The 16,491-nt window shown below is 55.9% G+C and overlaps 5 protein-coding genes across 5 annotated transcripts; all 5 read left to right on the forward strand.

Annotated features, from left to right (window-relative positions):
• Positions 1–424: 424 nt before the first annotated feature.
• Positions 425–3,322, forward strand: JKF63_04947 (uncharacterized protein; the record flags this gene model as incomplete). Its single annotated transcript, XM_067900918.1, has 1 exon — positions 425–3,322. One exon carries the CDS (start codon positions 425–427, stop codon positions 3,320–3,322), a length of 2,898 nt encoding a protein of 965 aa, XP_067757118.1.
• Positions 3,323–4,393: 1,071 nt separating this feature from the next.
• Positions 4,394–6,778, forward strand: JKF63_04948 (uncharacterized protein; the record flags this gene model as incomplete). The annotated part of the gene is made up of 1 exon (XM_067900919.1): positions 4,394–6,778. One exon carries the CDS (start codon positions 4,394–4,396, stop codon positions 6,776–6,778), a length of 2,385 nt encoding a protein of 794 aa, XP_067757119.1.
• Positions 6,779–8,820: 2,042 nt separating this feature from the next.
• On the forward strand, positions 8,821–9,819 carry JKF63_04949 (uncharacterized protein; the record flags this gene model as incomplete). Its single annotated transcript, XM_067900920.1, has 1 exon — positions 8,821–9,819. The coding sequence occupies one exon, from the start codon at positions 8,821–8,823 to the stop codon at positions 9,817–9,819; it is 999 nt and encodes a 332-aa protein (XP_067757120.1).
• A 1,204-nt stretch (positions 9,820–11,023) lies between these two features.
• JKF63_04950 (uncharacterized protein) lies at positions 11,024–13,798 on the forward strand (the record flags this gene model as incomplete). The annotated part of the gene is made up of 1 exon (XM_067900921.1): positions 11,024–13,798. The coding sequence occupies one exon, from the start codon at positions 11,024–11,026 to the stop codon at positions 13,796–13,798; it is 2,775 nt and encodes a 924-aa protein (XP_067757121.1).
• Positions 13,799–14,492: 694 nt separating this feature from the next.
• On the forward strand, positions 14,493–14,960 carry JKF63_04951 (uncharacterized protein; the record flags this gene model as incomplete). The annotated part of the gene is made up of 1 exon (XM_067900922.1): positions 14,493–14,960. One exon carries the CDS (start codon positions 14,493–14,495, stop codon positions 14,958–14,960), a length of 468 nt encoding a protein of 155 aa, XP_067757122.1.
• Positions 14,961–16,491: the final 1,531 nt, after the last annotated feature.

The raw sequence follows: 16,491 nt of genomic DNA on the forward strand, positions 1-16,491 counted from the left end.
ATCGAGGCAGAACAGGGAGGCAGGTAGCGGGGCTTCGTGGGAGAGGCCACAAGAAAGACTTGTTGTGCTGCACAGTTCCCCAGAGGCACTGTGTATTCCCCAGGAAGACGCTCGGTTTCTGCTTCCTCATCAAAGCGCCCAGCGGTGTCCTGCACTTCAGCGCCTCCACTTGGCCTGCATCTCCTTTTCTGGTCGTTTTGACTTCTCCTTAATTTGCCCTGGGGAGAGCCCCGCTGTCTTTCCGAGGTATCTCCAGGCGATTAGGGAACGCTTGCTCATATAGGCACACGGACACGGGCTTGCGCTCCTTGGTGCGTGGCACCGCGCGCTCAATACACACGTCCCTACATGTTTTTTTTTTTGTTGGCGCCGCTTCTCTCCCCTCTGCGTCTTCTCACATTTTTGAGTGGGTGCGAGGAGGTTCATGCCGCTTGACTCCTTGAGGTTTGAGGTGCCGACCGTGGTGGCAGTCTTTGCATCACACGCGGTGTTGTGTTGGCAGCAGCCGCGCACGCCACACATCAAATCCTTCGCAGAGCACCTCGTATGGGAGTACCAAGTGGAGTACAACTGCTCCTGCAAAGCGAGGCAGCAGCCACACAGTATCACTGTTCATGACACCTGTGTTGGTCTCGCTACCCCGCACGAGGGTGAGACCTACTACGTGCGAGTGGTGGCCAAGGCCAGATTAGCAGGATCCACTGCAGGCCTTGTCTCCACCAAGATCACGTTCACAGCGGTCTGCAACATCTCAACACCTTGGCTCAGCACTACAAGACCGCCGGTGTGCATCTTCGATGCGCTTTACCTTTGCACAAACACGACAGTCGAGGACATTGTGGCGCTGAGTGCCGCTCGCACCACCACCATTGAAAACACCGCCTCCCTCGACGGAAGGGTGACCCGCTACACTCTTGAGGGCGATGTAGCTGTGAATGCCTATAGGGTAGTCTACAACGGCATCGCTGCAATGCCTGTCGGGCAGGCGAGAACGGTTTACTACATCGTGGCGACGGCGCGGCTCCACACGGTGAAGCGCACCCCCGCAATAGAGCTGCTGAGGATGATGCAGCGCGAGGAGGCATCGCTCGTGTTCTGTGGAATAGCGGATGGTGGTCGTCTGGCCCTGCGCGCCGCGCTGACATTCTTGTCATTCCTGGTAACGACGTGCCCTGCGATGTGCTCGTCTGTCTTCTGTATCACCTACGGGACGCCCCGCCTGCTGCTAAAGGAGGGTCCACGTCTGCTGGCGCACACCCTCTCGCTCAGTGAGCAGCTCCTGCACTTCACACAGTTGCCACTGAGCGAGCACGCGACTCCTGCAAGTGATTCGGTGGCCCTGTCGCAGCGGGGCTCTGGCGGCACCGTTGACACGCCACCGCTAGGGTACTCAAGTGGATTTTACCGTAACACGCTCTTAGGGGTACAGTGCCGAGTAGAGGGCGGAGTCGGTCTGCACTTTTGCCCTTCATCGCCAGACCAGCTGTTGACTGAGGCGGAGGAGGCAGAGGTCTTTGACGCAGCAGGGCAGCTGCGCGCGTTGTCGGAGCTATTCTTTCCCTCGTCACCACACTGGATGTCGCCGTCTGTGACTTCCATCATTTGCCGCACCGATGGCCCCCTTTTGCGCGTGAGCGTGAAGGGGGTGAACTTACATTACTGTCCTCGTGTGACGTTAGTCCCGCTGGGTCGGGCCGGAACAGCGCTATTCCCGAATGTCACCGCTCACACTCCATCTCAACTCGAATGTGTTACCTGCTTCTTGCCTTGGGTGGAGCAGTGCGCTGCAGGTGCCGGTTCCGCCCATGCGGCTCTGTCGAGCATATCGGTGGGCCTTCTTGTGCAAACATCACTGGGCACGGCCTTCGCTTCAGAGGCCACACCAGTGTCTCTCCCAGGCGACCTCCTTGAGCTGTTTCGCTCTGCACAGCAGGCCTCCATACCGTGGAGTGTTGATGCTGCACCCGGGCTTATTGAATGCGCGTTGAAGCTGCTACCGCTTTATGCTTTGGCGAGTATGGACATGGCCGCATCTCATACTTGTACGCATAGCGCAGTGGATAACCCCCTTTTGGAGTCCCTGTGTTCTCTCGCTTCTGCCGCCGAGGTCATCCTCTTGCCTCTTCACGCTGATGCAACAGCCATGTCTAGTGGTGGCTTCCTGGCTGTGATGAGCAGCATTGCGACCCGGCTCTCTGTTGGAAGGACAGTTCAGCAGCAGGAGGAAGTGCCAGCTCTGCGTGTGCCCGAGGTCGAGGCAGCCTGCCTTGAGAACGCATTAAAAGAGTGGAAGGAGGCTGGCATCACTGGCGCCGAGGTGTGGACGTCTCGAAGCGCCGCGTGGAGGCAGCGCCTTTTTCGCGGCTTGTCGCTTCTCAATGCGACTTCGTATCGCAGGACTCTTCTTCGAATGCTCCACGTTTTCGATAGCGGCGCAAATTTTGACGACGGTGCCCCGCTGGCGTGTATCGAGGCGTGCTTGTATGCCCACACCAAGTACTTTCTCTCCATCGCACAACCCTCACCAGTGCACATGAACCAACTGTTGTGCAGCGAGCTGTCCATTAGCAGTTTTTACGGTGCAGTTTCTCGCATCTTCGAGACCGAAAACAGCATCGCCTCCGCCTCGAAGCTGCCTTATCTGCGCGAGTCGATGCTGTTGTGGGCACTTTGCCACTGCTTCGAGCTACGACGCGAGATGGCAAGAACGACATTCTGCTGCAATGTGGGGTGCGCAGGGTGCGGTGTCTCCACGCTCTCTATTAGCATCTCAGCCTTGTTGCAACGTGAGGAGATCCGGTCCCGCTCGCGCGACAGAGAGTGGTTCCGCACCGTCCAGTGCCGCGTCGCGTCGAGCTGTCTGCAGACAATATACTCTGCAGTTGAGACGGGTGTGCGGTGTTGTGTTTTCCTGGCCGCAGAGGCGGCAGACTTCACGAGCCCCGAGTACGTCTCCATGAACATTCGCACTCAAGAGAGTTTGGTCTACGCTGACCAACATCTTTTCCAGGTGGTCACCAAAGCCGATGAGCTCTTGCAGAGCGCCTCAAACTTGCGTGCGGAGCTGGAGGACGAGGCGTCAGTGGCTGCCGTGATGTCACGGATCGGTGCAGAGGTGGTAGGTGGGTGCGGCGCAGAGGAGCACCGGTTGGTGGTCGCCCTGGCTCCGTCGACCTCTCGCCTTGTGGAAGTCATCGGTTGTACCCCTGTCGAGGGTGGCCAGTATGCACAGAGACTGCGCAACTACTCGGAGACACTTCTTTTCCACTGTCTCCGTCTCGGTGTTCTTCGTGATGACACCGACTGCACAAAGGCGGTTTAGCCCGCCTTGATGCCCCCCATGCAGCATTTGATAGCATAGCAGCACGCCGAAAAAAGAAAGCGCTGGTGACGTTGCCATTATCGCGTCCTCACATCGACGCACGTACACACGATATAAGAAAGTAGGTGCCTGCATAGGAAAGAAAGCAGATGATTGTTACCCCAATCGTGGTGTTGGTGTTGGTGGTAGGGTGTGTGGGAGGGGGGGGGGGAGAAAACCAAAAAAGACCACTGCTTTTTTTTTGCTTGCTTTCGACGTTTCTGTAGCACGCGGATCTGCAAGCACCAGGGGGTTCTACTCACTTTCTTGTGTATCGAGGCACTCACATCGCAGTGCAGCAGTCGCCAGATGTGTGCCTTTCTTTGGGGTCTGCCTATTGCAATGATTTTTTTTTTCGTCACATTAGCGACTGACGGAATTTCTCTTGATCTCTTTTCGGGGATGTTGGCGCGGTCGTGGAGGGAAGATCAGAGGCGATTGGGCACAGAGCGGGGGCAGGCAAACTCACACCTATGGGTGAACGCATCTGAAGACGACTCTGCTCTTCCTGCTTTTTTTTTTCTTTGCCGCCGCGGGGGACCCCCTATATTTCTCCGCTATTTGTGATTTTTTTTCCGTCCGTGCAACGTCCTCTGAAGCCGTAATCAACGGCTGCCTTCTCGGTCTCCCCCAGATGTTTTATGCCTTCTCTTACTCTATGCTCAAGTGGTCTCGATGCACACACAAAGAGTGATAGATTGTTCTCCACTTTCCCCAGATCGAATCCTACTTCTTTCTTCCTTTGTATCTACCTGATAACTCTGCTCCCATCTGGGGCACTCTCACAATTTGTACGGTAGCGCAGTCTCTCTCCAGTCGCTGAGGCGTCGTCATACGGACCGCTTCCGGTAAGCGACAACGCGCCCACTTGCCTTATCGAGGGATCCCCACACTCAGTGCAGGTGTTGCTCCGTGCACCCGAAGGAGCCACCCTTGATTCTTGCGGTGAGTGTGTGTGCGTATCTGTCTTTTTTGTCTGCAGGTTTGCATGACCTTGAGAAGGCGCAAGTCCAGATAAAGGTCCTTGATCAGATGGACGGTGATCCACGAGTAAGTGCCCTACAATGGGAGGTAACCAGGGAGACCACAGCGTCACCCAAAACGTGGGCGGAGCTGGCCCGCACCACCGCCGCGGTGCCCGCGACTGATCCGGTGGAAAGGGCCAATGCAGTGACGCTCGTGTACGAGCGTGCCGTGCGTGCCTTTTCTTCTTCCTACAAGCTCTGGACGGCCTACATTCGCTATCGCCAGCAGGAGACAGATAGGCTCTGTGGGCCAAACGAGTGGTTCCAGGCTGTGCGCGATGTTTATGAGAGGGCGTTGGTGGAGCTTCCTAAGATGCCGATGCTCTGGGTCGGTTACATGGAGTTTATCATTGCTTTTCAAGTGCCACGTGTGACTATGGCGCGGCACGTGCTTGCGCGTGGCTTGGCTGCGCTACCGGCAACCCAGCATCACCATCTCTGGAAAGTTGCAAAGCGTTGGTGTGCTATGCCTGTTGTTCCGAGTGCTACAATGCGGGTCGTTTGGCGGCTTTATCTCTCTTTTCAGCGCTCACTGCAGGCCAAGCGGGATTACTTTCAGGTGCTTGTGCAAAAGGGTGACTTCAACGGGTTCCTGCAGGAGTGTGTGCACCTGGGGTTGCCCAAAAACTCCGACAAGGCCGCCATTGAGGAGCGTGACCAGCTCTTTGGCGACGTGAGCTTTTGGGAAACCGTACAGACGGCACTGCGGGCGAAGGGGTGGCGCTTCACAGGTGATATTGGTCCTTTGCGCGAGTTGTTTGCCCTGGGCAGGGGGCGGTGCGCCTCTCCAGTCGAGCTTTGCATGGCTTTCGCCGCTTTTCTTTACGGTCAAGGGTACATGCAGGAGGGTCGACAGGAGCTACGTCAGCTGCTCGACGAGGCACCTGAGGCGCAGACGCTGACCACGCTCTACCACCTTGCTGTGGAGGTGGAGGACCAACTAGTTGAGTCTTTCGCTGTAGACCCCGAACTCAAGAACCTCGACGACGCCGCGTACACCAGCGTGGTGCAGCATATCTTCGGTACAGTCGACCCGCTTAGCCACCTTGAGCGGCTTGTGCGCGAGTTCCCGCTGCTCCTCAATCAGGCACAGCTGCGGAACAGCCCACACAATGCGGCTCTCTGGCTGAAGCGTGTGGAGCTGGTCCAGGAAGACGTCTGTGCGGGCCGCTCCACCTTTGACGATCTTGTTGCCCTGTATCGACAGGCTATTCAACAGTGCACTGCAGGGATGTCGCGTGTGGACGGCGCGGCGGCGCAGCTGTTCTCTTCGTGTGCTCAGACTCTCATCCGTGGCGGCAAGCTAGACAGCGCCGTATCGGTGCTCAGTGAGGGCGCCTGGTGCGTTCCCTTCACCAGCTCTGCGCTCAACATACAGCTCCTGGGTCTTCTTGTAGAGGCCCTACTCATGTCGTCTGCGTCACCCTTGTCCGTGCGGGATGCTCTGGCGGAACGACTGACCGCCAGCTCTCGCAGTAGCGGCTCAAAGCGCTCTCGAAATGGGCTGCTACAGTCGAGCGTAGCCTTGCCCCACGTGGTACACCACCCCCACGCGTGGATCATGTGGTGCGATGTCTGCACTGCCTACGATGCAACCAACGCGGCTGCTTGGCGGCGGCTTGTCGAGGCACTTGCTAGCTCCCCAGCTTTCTCCGCAGAAGCTGCCTGTTATGTAGCCCACAAGGCCTACGCGTGTAAGCACGAGTCCATTGCTCTGATGGTGTTGGAGAGGGCTGTCGCTGCTACACGGCAAAGGCCCACAGCGCAGCTCTTCGTTCTGGAGCAGTATCTCTCCTTTCTACACGTCCGAGACGGTCGACAGGTGCCGCTGCATCAGTTTCGTGAGGTGTTTAGGCTTGTGCAGCAGGTGACACCTGTCGCTATACGCACCACACCTGCGGCCGTTATCGATCTGCACGTCAGCTGTGCGTACATGGAGGCAGAAATTGGCCTCTACGGGACAGCTGTCCGCATGATGCAGGAGATTGCCTTTGTCGCTATCGTGGCGCTGAGGGGTGCTGGTGAGCACCTCCGTCTCTTGCAGGCAATCCTCGAGCATTCTATCACCTTTACGGAGCAGCGCAGGGGCTACGATTCGGTACGCACGTACTGTGGAGCGCTGGTTCAGCGTCTCCAAGACACAATTTTGTTGCAACGTGTTGCACTTCAATGGGCCGCAATCGAAAAGCGCTCGGGTAACATACCACAAGCGCACCTCATCCTCGATGCATGTGGAGACAGCCAGAATCCGTCCACCGTCCATGGTGAGGTTTACTGGCGGTTGTGGGAGTCTCTCTGCACCAGTGTGGAGGAGTTTGAGAAGGTGGCGCGTCGTCGTCAGCAGGCAGCGATTCGATTTGGAAAACGCGAGACGGCAAAGCCATCTCTGTAAACTTGATGGTCATGCGTGTCTGCGTGAGCTGGCGCCTCCCTGCCGCCTTTGTTGTTGTTCGAACTGTCCAATGGTCCTCCCCGTATAAATGAAAAGGCGAAAAGCAGGTCTGGTGTTTGCTTGTCTGATCCTGCCTTCCACTATCACCTGTCACTGCGCCGATGGGCAGACCTCTTCACCCTCCCCTTTTCCCCACACCTCGCATGACCGCTGTGTTGGCCATGACGAGCGTACCCACTGGCTGTCGTATCATCTCACCCGTATTTTTGTGTAGCGGGCGTTAGTGCTGCTGCTTGTGACGTGCACGCAGCACACCCCGATCATGCAACTGCCCCACCGTGGCGGAAGGAGGGGGGGACTCTGGTGCCTAATCTCTCGGGGTGGGTGGGGCAAGGGTTTTGCGTCTCCTGGCATTGGGGGCACGGTCGTGGACTCTAGTCGTCCACGGAAAGGTGTTCTCTGGCGCTGTGTCGAATAAACCCGTGGCCATGACCTTTTTTTTAAGCGATTACGACTCGTCTCCTCGACACATCAACAAATTCTCTCTCTTTTCCCATTGCCTCTGCTTTCGTCTCTCTGTATTTACATGTGAGTCTGCTTTTTAGACTTGGGGCGGGGGGGGGATGTGCACAGGCCACATCACCTTGCCGTCACACCTCCTCGTCTGCTGTCATACAAAGTATGCGCAGGAGTTGACTTCCTCGAAACTTCGCATGCACACGCTTATTGCGGTCCACGGCTGATCAGACAGACAACAGGATATTGCCTCCGGGTGAGCTGCGGTCCTGTGTCTATACATATATTTTTTGGACAGGACCCGGCCCCAGGAAGACAAGGATTCTTCCGTTCAGTGAACTTCTCCTGCTCGCTCTAGGTGAAGCACACAGTGAAGACACCCGCTCAATCCAAAGCGGTTGCAACGCCACATGATCATGGTACACGCCTTAGGCGCAGTAGGAAAAATCCCGGGTCCCCTCACTCAGAGTTGTTGTACTGCATGTGGAGCAATACAGCTGAGGGCGTGACCTGCTGCGAGCAAACCCGAGTGAGCCTAAGGCGCCGAACGCAAACAGCAGATGTGGTCATCGTCATGGTCTTTCCTTTTTTCCTCGCGTGTCTCATAACGGGGTCCCTGCAAATGGTTATGATGTCGGACGGCACTGTACTTGGCGCAAAAAATGCGGGTACCACCAGCGTCTGGCGTGCGCGTTTCTATTCGGTGTGCTTGTGTCCTATCGTGAAGTGGAGCATACATGCGAAGCAGACAAGTTTTGAATAGCCAGCGCAGTGTTGAGGGGAGCCTACATGAAGTGCATGGATTACGGACGTGATCATGGGATGTTCGCCTCTAGTCTCACATGCCCCGTTACAGTAATGGACGCTGTGACGCACTACGACAGACGCTACCGGGCAGGCGGCCCTTCCACACCGAACAACCTGGCTCCTGAGGTGATGGAGATGGCAAGAGGCAATCCTCGCCAGGTTATCAAGACCCACCCGCCTGTACTCTGAATAGCGGCTGCGCTAGATGACTGACAGTAACGACCTGGTGTGGGAGTGATGTGCAGTCCACTGCTCCGCTAGTGCTGTGGTGGCCCTACCTCTTTCTTCCAAGCCTCCGCCCCCCAGCCTTTTTGAAAAAAACCATCCGTTCCACCGACTCAGTGTTGCGCCTGCTATACTCTGGGAGCTTCACCGATTTCTCGAAGCTCGAATGGAGTGGCTCTTTCACGCGCCGATCTCGCACACGGAGTATCTTGTGGCGCACATCTCGCTCTGCTTGGATGGATTTGCCTTCCCTCCCCTTCCCTCCACCGTCGCCGCGCCCACGAGCAAGTCATCCCCCGCATTTCCCTCTACGCTGTCCTTGGTCTCTTCTCTTTCCGTTTTCTCTCTCTTTTTTTGTTATACTTCGCGATTTGCGCCCCTTTTTTTTTTCTCTCTTCCGAAGGCGTCGACACGCGTTGTTTGCCCGTGTGAGTCTTTTCTCTTTGTGAGGGCAAATTATCGCCCCTGCTGCGCAGCACGCTGCCGGAGAGGCGATGTGGGCTCTGACTTCCCGGCCGATCAACAACACAGAGGCATTGCAGATACTTGAGCGTTACAGGTCGCAGAACGCTCTTCAAAGCAATCAATGGCTCCTTCCACGACACCTGGCTTTCTTCTCCGTCCGACCTCTCTACCCAACCCAACTGGTACTGCCGAGCAGTAGTGTGATTCAGCTTCCTCTCTGCGCGATTCCATTTTCTATATTGCCTCTGTCAAGGAAACGCAAGATCCTAAGCACGCACCCGCCACCCTCCACACCGCCGGGCTCGTGTTTATTTTTGGAGAGCGCCGGGGCTGACAAGTCATGGCGTCTGGCCTCTCTATCGGAGTGCTTTGATGCAGCTTTCGTGCGTAGCAGCTCTCCGTTGTCCCATCAGCACCTGCTCTGCGCCGCCGACAGCGTCGATAGTGTGACAGTTGATGAAGAGGTGACGGTGTTCAACGCTCAAGAGACGAGCAATCCATTTCTGGTCGACGTTGACCTTGTGCACCGCAACCTCTTCACCAAGATGGCCTTGCAGCACTCCCTCGGCAGCGCGCTAACCACCATCGCCGCGCAGTTTGGCTATACATCGTTGGACTGGGTTGAGGAGACAAAGGCTGCCGCTGAGGGGCTGCGAGTTCGTGTCGGTGCAGCACCTCATCTTGTCAACTGTTATGAGACCCTGCGGGTAGTGCATATTTCACAGCTGCCGTCTGAAACCCAGGAGAGGCTGGTGAGCGCAATCCCGCGGGTTGTTCTCATCAAAAGCATGTCAGTGTCGTTTGTGTACTACGAAAGCCACTGGCACCATCACAAGCTCTTGAAGATGCTGTACCCTCTCCAGCATCGAGATGTTCCATGCGGCGAGACCCCCCAAATGCAAGTCTTGCAGCCCCTCCTCTGGATTGCTGTAGATGAAGCCATGACGTTCTGCGGTACTGTGGTGGAGTGTGAGCGTCGTATTCACAGACGGTACTATAACTCTCAGCAGCTCGATCTGGACAAGTGATCTGTGCCCAATCGTTGATGGACGCTCCAAGGCACGTAAGGGGGACAGTGTGCAAGACACGATGTCAAACCATTGGAAGCCAAGTCTTTTCCAATGTGTCTTTCGTTTCTTCTCCGCGAAGCGCCGATTTTGTCGCCCCTATGGTGTCTTTTCGTGTAATGCTTCCTGTGCTGCTCTCCAGGCTCGCTGCTGCTGCTGCTGCCCCCCCCCCCCCTCCCCTTCTACTTGCCACGTGTTGTTGTCACACAGGTCATCTTTTGCCCGCGTTTTTCGCCTTTGTTCTGTGCGTCTACGCTTGACCTACTGGCTTTACCCCCTTCTGCTTACTGGCACTGTGCGCTGCTTCTCAGCAACAGATTCCTCATATTGTCTATGCCTGCTTCCTGCTATTGGCATCACTTCTCCTCCTCCTCCTCCTCCATGTGCTCAGGTGATAAGCGCCGCGCCGTCCGCTCCCACGGTGCGGCGGCAAGACGCCCGCAACGGATGTTCACAGTCGTACCGTCTCAGAAGTCCCACTGAAAAACTGAACAAAACACACCGGTGGCCCTGTCCACACAGTGGCAATGAGAGCGATGAGACGGTATTGATGCTGTCCACGTTCACCTGATGTTTCTTTTGGAATTGCTCGTTAAACGTGGAGCTCTGTCTGGTGACTGACACTCTTTTACGTGCCCTTCGTGGAAGTGCACCGCCTCTCCCTCTCCCTCTTCCTCCCACCCGTCCACCATTCTCCGCCCATGCTTTGTTGCCGACCTCCCCCCCTCTCCCCTCCCCTCCCCTCCCCTCCCCCCTCTCCTCATCTTTTACCGGCGAAGAGGCGTGTTCTCACTCCCGCTTCCCGCTCTTCTCTTTCTCCTTTCATCCCCCGGAGAACCAAAAAGTAATCCCCTACATCGGCGTCCCTTTTGACCCACGATCGGCTACACCGCATCGCAACAGTGCATCAGAAAAGTCAACCGGCTAGTGGTGGCTGCACGCTCCTCAGCGGCGCGCTTTGAATAGGAGCGGCGGCTGCGCTGCTGTGTTTGTCACAGCTTCCCCCATCTCCCACAGCCCTCGCCACTGAGAGCGCGATCCAGAGCGGAGAAGCATCCTTTCCTATCAACATCACTCGAAAAATGAATTGCTTGTTTCTCTGCAGCCACTAGACAATCGCGCATACACACGTACGCCCTGCAAACCAAGTTAGGGTACGTGCATGATGCGTCGACGAAGCTCTCGTTTGACGCTCTACTGGCTTGCCGACAAAGAATGGTTTCTCGGCGAGGACGAATGTGTGCGATTGTCATCTCGGTGGGCACCGTTCCTGAACACGAGCACGAGGGGAACACTGTCATTGGCGTCGGAGCATCTCTTCTTCGATGATGGTGGCCCGAACATTGTTGTTTTTCCACTGTCAAAGGTGACGGGCGCTCAGGTGGAACTCTTTGAAGAGTACATTTCTGTGACATTCGCGTGTAAGAGCGCATTGCAGCGAGAAGTACTTACCCCACCAAATGAAAAACATTCTATCCCTGGCATTTGCACACAATACCAGAACAAAGAAGTGTGGGTGTTTCACTTTTCACGCACATCTGAGTGGGTGGTGGAGTCCATCCGCAGCCTTTTCAGTCGGCATCGCATCGAGGACATATTGTCGCGACGTGAGGTTGCTCTGCAGAGTGCTTCAACAGCTGTAAGCTTTTGCGTGCGGCGTCAAGTGCCCATGCGCGAGCAGAGAGGTGTTCTCTACATCGGCGATGTCGACCTTGTTTTTGAGCCGCTTTTCCCTTTGCCAGCGCATGGTGTAGTGACACTAGACCGGCACCTGTGCCGGCACACCTTTGCTCGTTGGATCATCTTTGAGGCGGTGGGACTGGACGTCTATACATCGGACTCAGTTGATGTAGCTCCTGCGCTGTCGCTTGTCTTTAAAAACCCGAGCGAAAGGGATCAGGCTGTGCACCTGCTTGCCCGGCGTCTCGGTGTTCCACCCTACCATGTGTCCATCCAGGCAGTTGTGGAGGCGTGGAGGAAGCATTTCATGTCTACTTACGAGTATCTCCTGCACCTGAACAAGTGGGGGTCGCGCTGCGCAAACGACGCTTCTCAGTATCCTATTTTTCCTTGGATATTAGCTGATTACACCTCTTCTGAGCTCGATATTTCTCAAGCCTCGACCTTCCGCGACTTGAGCAAGCCGATCGGTGCTCTTTCCCCGTCGCGGCTGGCTTTTCTCAAAGAGCGGGCTGAGTTCCTGCGAGAGGCAGAGGAGACCGCTTACTTGTATTCAGCTCACTACTCTTCTGCTGGTATTGTAGCCTACTATCTGGTGCGTCCGCACCCTGAGCTCTTGCTCAGCATACAGGGCGGCAGCCTGGATTTGCCGGAGCGGATCATGGAGTCAATTCCCCAACTTTGGAAAAGCATCACGAGCAACTCAAGCAACTTTCGAGAACTCATTCCCCAGTTTTTCAACGACCAGTTCTTGACAATGTGCGGTCCTCCTGTTTTACCTCTTGGTTTTCACGCGGACGGGTCTCCGGTGGCCACCTATATCAAACTCCCTCCCTGGGCAAAGAGCAGCGACGATTTTTTACGACAACATCGGAACGCTCTTGAGAGCGATATTGTCTCTGCGTCAATCCACTTATGGATCGATCTCGTTTTTGGCGTTGCACAGACCGGCGAGCGAGCCTGTGCAGCTGCCAACTTGTTTCATCCCTTCTGTTACCCACAGCCCAAAAAGCAGGTAAGCGTGCCTGGTCTGCACCTTTCCTCTCACGAGTATGCGAGAGAGTTCGGCAATGTGCCCATTCAACTCTTCGCTGATGCACATCCGCCGCGCATGGAGAGTATGCATGCCCCTGTATCCACGACAGAGGCATTGGAAGCGTGCGGATGCTCGCGCGAGTTTGCCGGTCAGCAGCGGATCTTGCGCATGATGGAAGAGCTGCAGTTTATGGACGACGCCATTGCTGTCGTCGATTCAGAAAACAGACCGGAAGAGGGTACGCATGGTCTGCCCACGCACGCAGCTGATCTCACTATCGTTTCCTCAACCCCGCTGGCCTGTCGATCATCCCGTTTCATCGCGCTCGGTTACGCTCCAGGTGAACAACCGACTTCCCAGATGGCGAAACTGCTTGTTGTGGGCAGTGATCAACACACAGCAACGCTATTTGACGTTGCGACAGGTTGCCGTATTCGTTCCTTTCCTGACTTTGACGGTCTCATCACTACCGCCGCCTTCCACGATGGTAGCATGTTTGTCTTTACCGACAACACAAGTTGTTATGTGCTGTCGCTGACTTCAAACGTAGTAGCCCACTTCACTGCGGCGGTGACGACGGCTCCTGTCATCCACGCTTGTTTTGCATCACAGCTTGTCGTTCTCGCGGACTCGAATGCACAGCTGTCATGCTGGACACCGCCTCGTGGAGCATCACCGTTTGTGTTCGAGTCGCCGCATTCACTTACGTCCGAGGCCTCTTCTCGAGTCGCGTCCATGGGTAGCTCTGCCGATGGTGACGTTGTGGTTGCCGCCACAGAGGAGCTGGAGGTATTTGTTTTCCATGGAGGCACTTGCTATCAGTGTATGCTTGAAAAGGGATCTGCCGGGTCGAAGGTTCTGCACGTCATTCCGGCGGAAAGGCCCACGCTGTTCTGGGTGTGCTTTGTCGCGGAAGCCGTTCTCTACGACCTTGGTGGCTTCGCGCTCAAGCATCTCGCCTACACGCCGGTTTCCATGATGGCGTGCCCTCGTGTCGCGAACCAGGTTTATCCGCATTCCGCACGTATGGACAGAAAGACCCATCAAGTGTTCCAACTGCTACATACCGGTGCGCACGCCGTGCCGCTACCGTGCAGCGCGTTTCGGTCTTTACAGATGTGCTCCGCCGGGAACCTCATCGCTTTCGTTGGCACCACCATTGAAGACGCAGAGCTGCCTGTCGTCTTGACCGTGGCCGAGCTCACTGCTCAGCCGCCCGGCTGAGACGCTTCAGGTGACAGCGCTGGTGACGCTTCTCTCTCCCCACCTGCTCGGCATAGTGCGCTACCCACGTCGGTTATACGTGTACTTCCTGACGTCTGCTTGGTTTGAACTCGTTCTACTTATCGGGAATCCCGGAGGAGTAGGTTCAGGTGGAGCTTTTTTTTCATCAGAGCGGGGGGTAAATTCCGACACGAAAACAATAGGAACGACATAACACCCCCCCCTGCGCGCACCAGCTTCTTCTGCCTGAATCGCGTCATCTCGTGTTGGATACATGGCATATAAGGGGAGGGGGCTATGGTGCTCACAGTGAGATGCCCGCTGGTGTGCGGCCAGACACCAGACTCGACGCACCGCTTTTCTTCGCACGTATAAGTGCCCCCGAATTATTCACTCTTTCTCTTATTCTATCGCCGTTCTCTCTCTCTGTCTGAAATCTATTCATACACTGTTGCATGTTATGTGTGAGCTCTTTCTGCCTTGCGCTGCGCAACGGCGGTTTGGCTCCCACTTACCTCTTTGTGTCCTCTCTGTCTCCCATTTCAGCGCCTCCTTCCATTTCCAGTTGATCGCCCCCATTCTCCAACTTACTGGTCTCCGCTTACATCTCCACGACACTTCAGAGACTATCGCTTGCCCCCCCCCCCTCCCTTCTCTCCCTCCATCCCCTTCACCCTGCCGCAAAGCCGTCAACATGTCTGCAACAAAGTCTATTTATATTGCGGGCCCCGCCGTTTTCCACCCTGACCACGGTGAGGCTTATTACAACAAGGTTCGTGCGCTCCTCAAGGAGAAAGGTGTTCGGCCGCTTATCCCAATAGACAACGTCGCCACCGAGGCCCTCGACATACGCAACAAGAATATTGATATGATCAAGGCATGTGACGCAATTATCGCCGACCTCTCCCCGTTTCGCTCGAAAGAGCCTGACTGTGGAACTGCCTTCGAAGTTGGCTATGCGGCAGCGCTGGGTAAGGTGCTGATAACTTTTTCGACGGACACACGACCGATGGTGGAGAAGTACGGTGGTGAGATGGCGGAGGGCCTTTCCGTTGAGAATTTCGGACTGCCCTTCAACCTGATGCTGCACGATGGGACTCCCGTGTTCAACTCTTTTGAAGCGGCATTTACTCATTTCGTTGATCATCACCTTTCCCAGTGACGCCGGCGATCGTGTCAATGCGCTCCCCTGAAGTCGCTTCCCTGCCCCCCCTCCCCCCCTCTCCCTCTTCCCCTGTTGCCTCTTCCGTTTCCGTTTCCATTTTTATTTTTCGATGACGTGCGCCAAACAGAAGAGGCAATCCAACTAATAATAGCGCTATGATCTACAGCAGAGTTTTCTGTCTTCCCTAGTTGCAATGGTGGTGCGCAGTTTTACTCATATATCGCGCATCCCGCTCGCGTTGAATTGTGTGCTCGTAGCAAACCAAGGGGTGGAAGAGTGCCCCCCAAAATAGAAAAACAAATGCAAAACTCTCTTTTCGAAAAGGAAAAGCGAGGCGGGGGTTGCCGTGCCGTGCAGAAGATCCTCGCCAACGCGCGCACAAAAACAGGCGCACCATGCGGAAAGCCGCCATCCTCCTAGGTTTCTCCATCATTGATGCGGGTGCGCGCTAGCTTTTTGCACTCCACTCCCTCCCCCCAATCAAGGCCACGGGGCGCTGCATTTCAGCAGCTTTAGCCCGGTGCTGCCGTCGACGGATCTGTTTGTTTTTCTTCTTGTCCAAAACCTTTGTGTTTCCTCTGGTTGACCAACCCATGAGCAGACCGCTTCGTCTCCTTTCCTGCCAACGTCATGACATTTTTGTCTTTCACACCCTGAACGCCCTCTCTCTATTCCGTCTTTTTTTATCAGAGTTTCTCCCTGCTTCCCCTCTGAAAAGGCATGTCTCGTCTTTAAAAATCCATGAAAACCACCAGCGACCGCCGCCAACGCGCACGTTGGGGAGCACCATAGGGGCGCCGCGTCGGAATGATGTTTTTCACCACAGTAGTGTTTTTTTTTTCATCACGGCCCCTTGCGGTTCCGCGGTGGGTAGGCTGGAACGGTTTTGCGTTCATCTAGCCGAGGCATTGGTGTGCATCCGCCACCCCCCACCCCCACCCCAGCAATTACATCTACAATCTTGCCCTTTGGATCCATTCTAGCAGGCGGATGGCTTTTTGTGAGCGTGCACGGCATCGGTCTACGGTGCGTGTGTGTGTGCGCGTGCTTCGCTCCCCTGTCTTTTTCTTTCCCGGGATCGCGGCCCCGCTTTTTTCCCCCGTCGTGACCCCCTTCTTGCTACCGTTCCTTTGGAATAAGGCATCGCGGGCGCATGTGCTAAAAGAAAAGTGCGCCTCACCATCTCCACGACCCGGCGAGGCTCCAACGCCTTGGTGGCGAGGGTCCGTCTCTTGGCAGCGGTGTGGGTTCTCTAGCCGCTTTGCGGTGCTTTGGGTGCCCCTCTTTCGGTTGTTGGGCCCCAGCGCGGATCTATTTACCTGGACGTCGGACGGCGGGTTCGGTATCCAGTGGCCCCTCCGCCCTGAACCCGCCACTTTGTTGGCCCCAGGTTGCCTCTCTGCTTTGCTAGGGCGTCTTTGCCTTTTTGGCGCCAGGCTGGTCATTGGGGGCTCTTCGCCTGGACCTCTAATCGCGCTTCGCGGAAAGAGCAACCAGGGTCCCATAATGTACGTGGAGGGTCAGGATC

Source organism: Porcisia hertigi, chromosome 23 (genome assembly GCF_017918235.1).
Source record: "Porcisia hertigi strain C119 chromosome 23, whole genome shotgun sequence".
NCBI lineage: Eukaryota > Euglenozoa > Kinetoplastea > Trypanosomatida > Trypanosomatidae > Porcisia > Porcisia hertigi.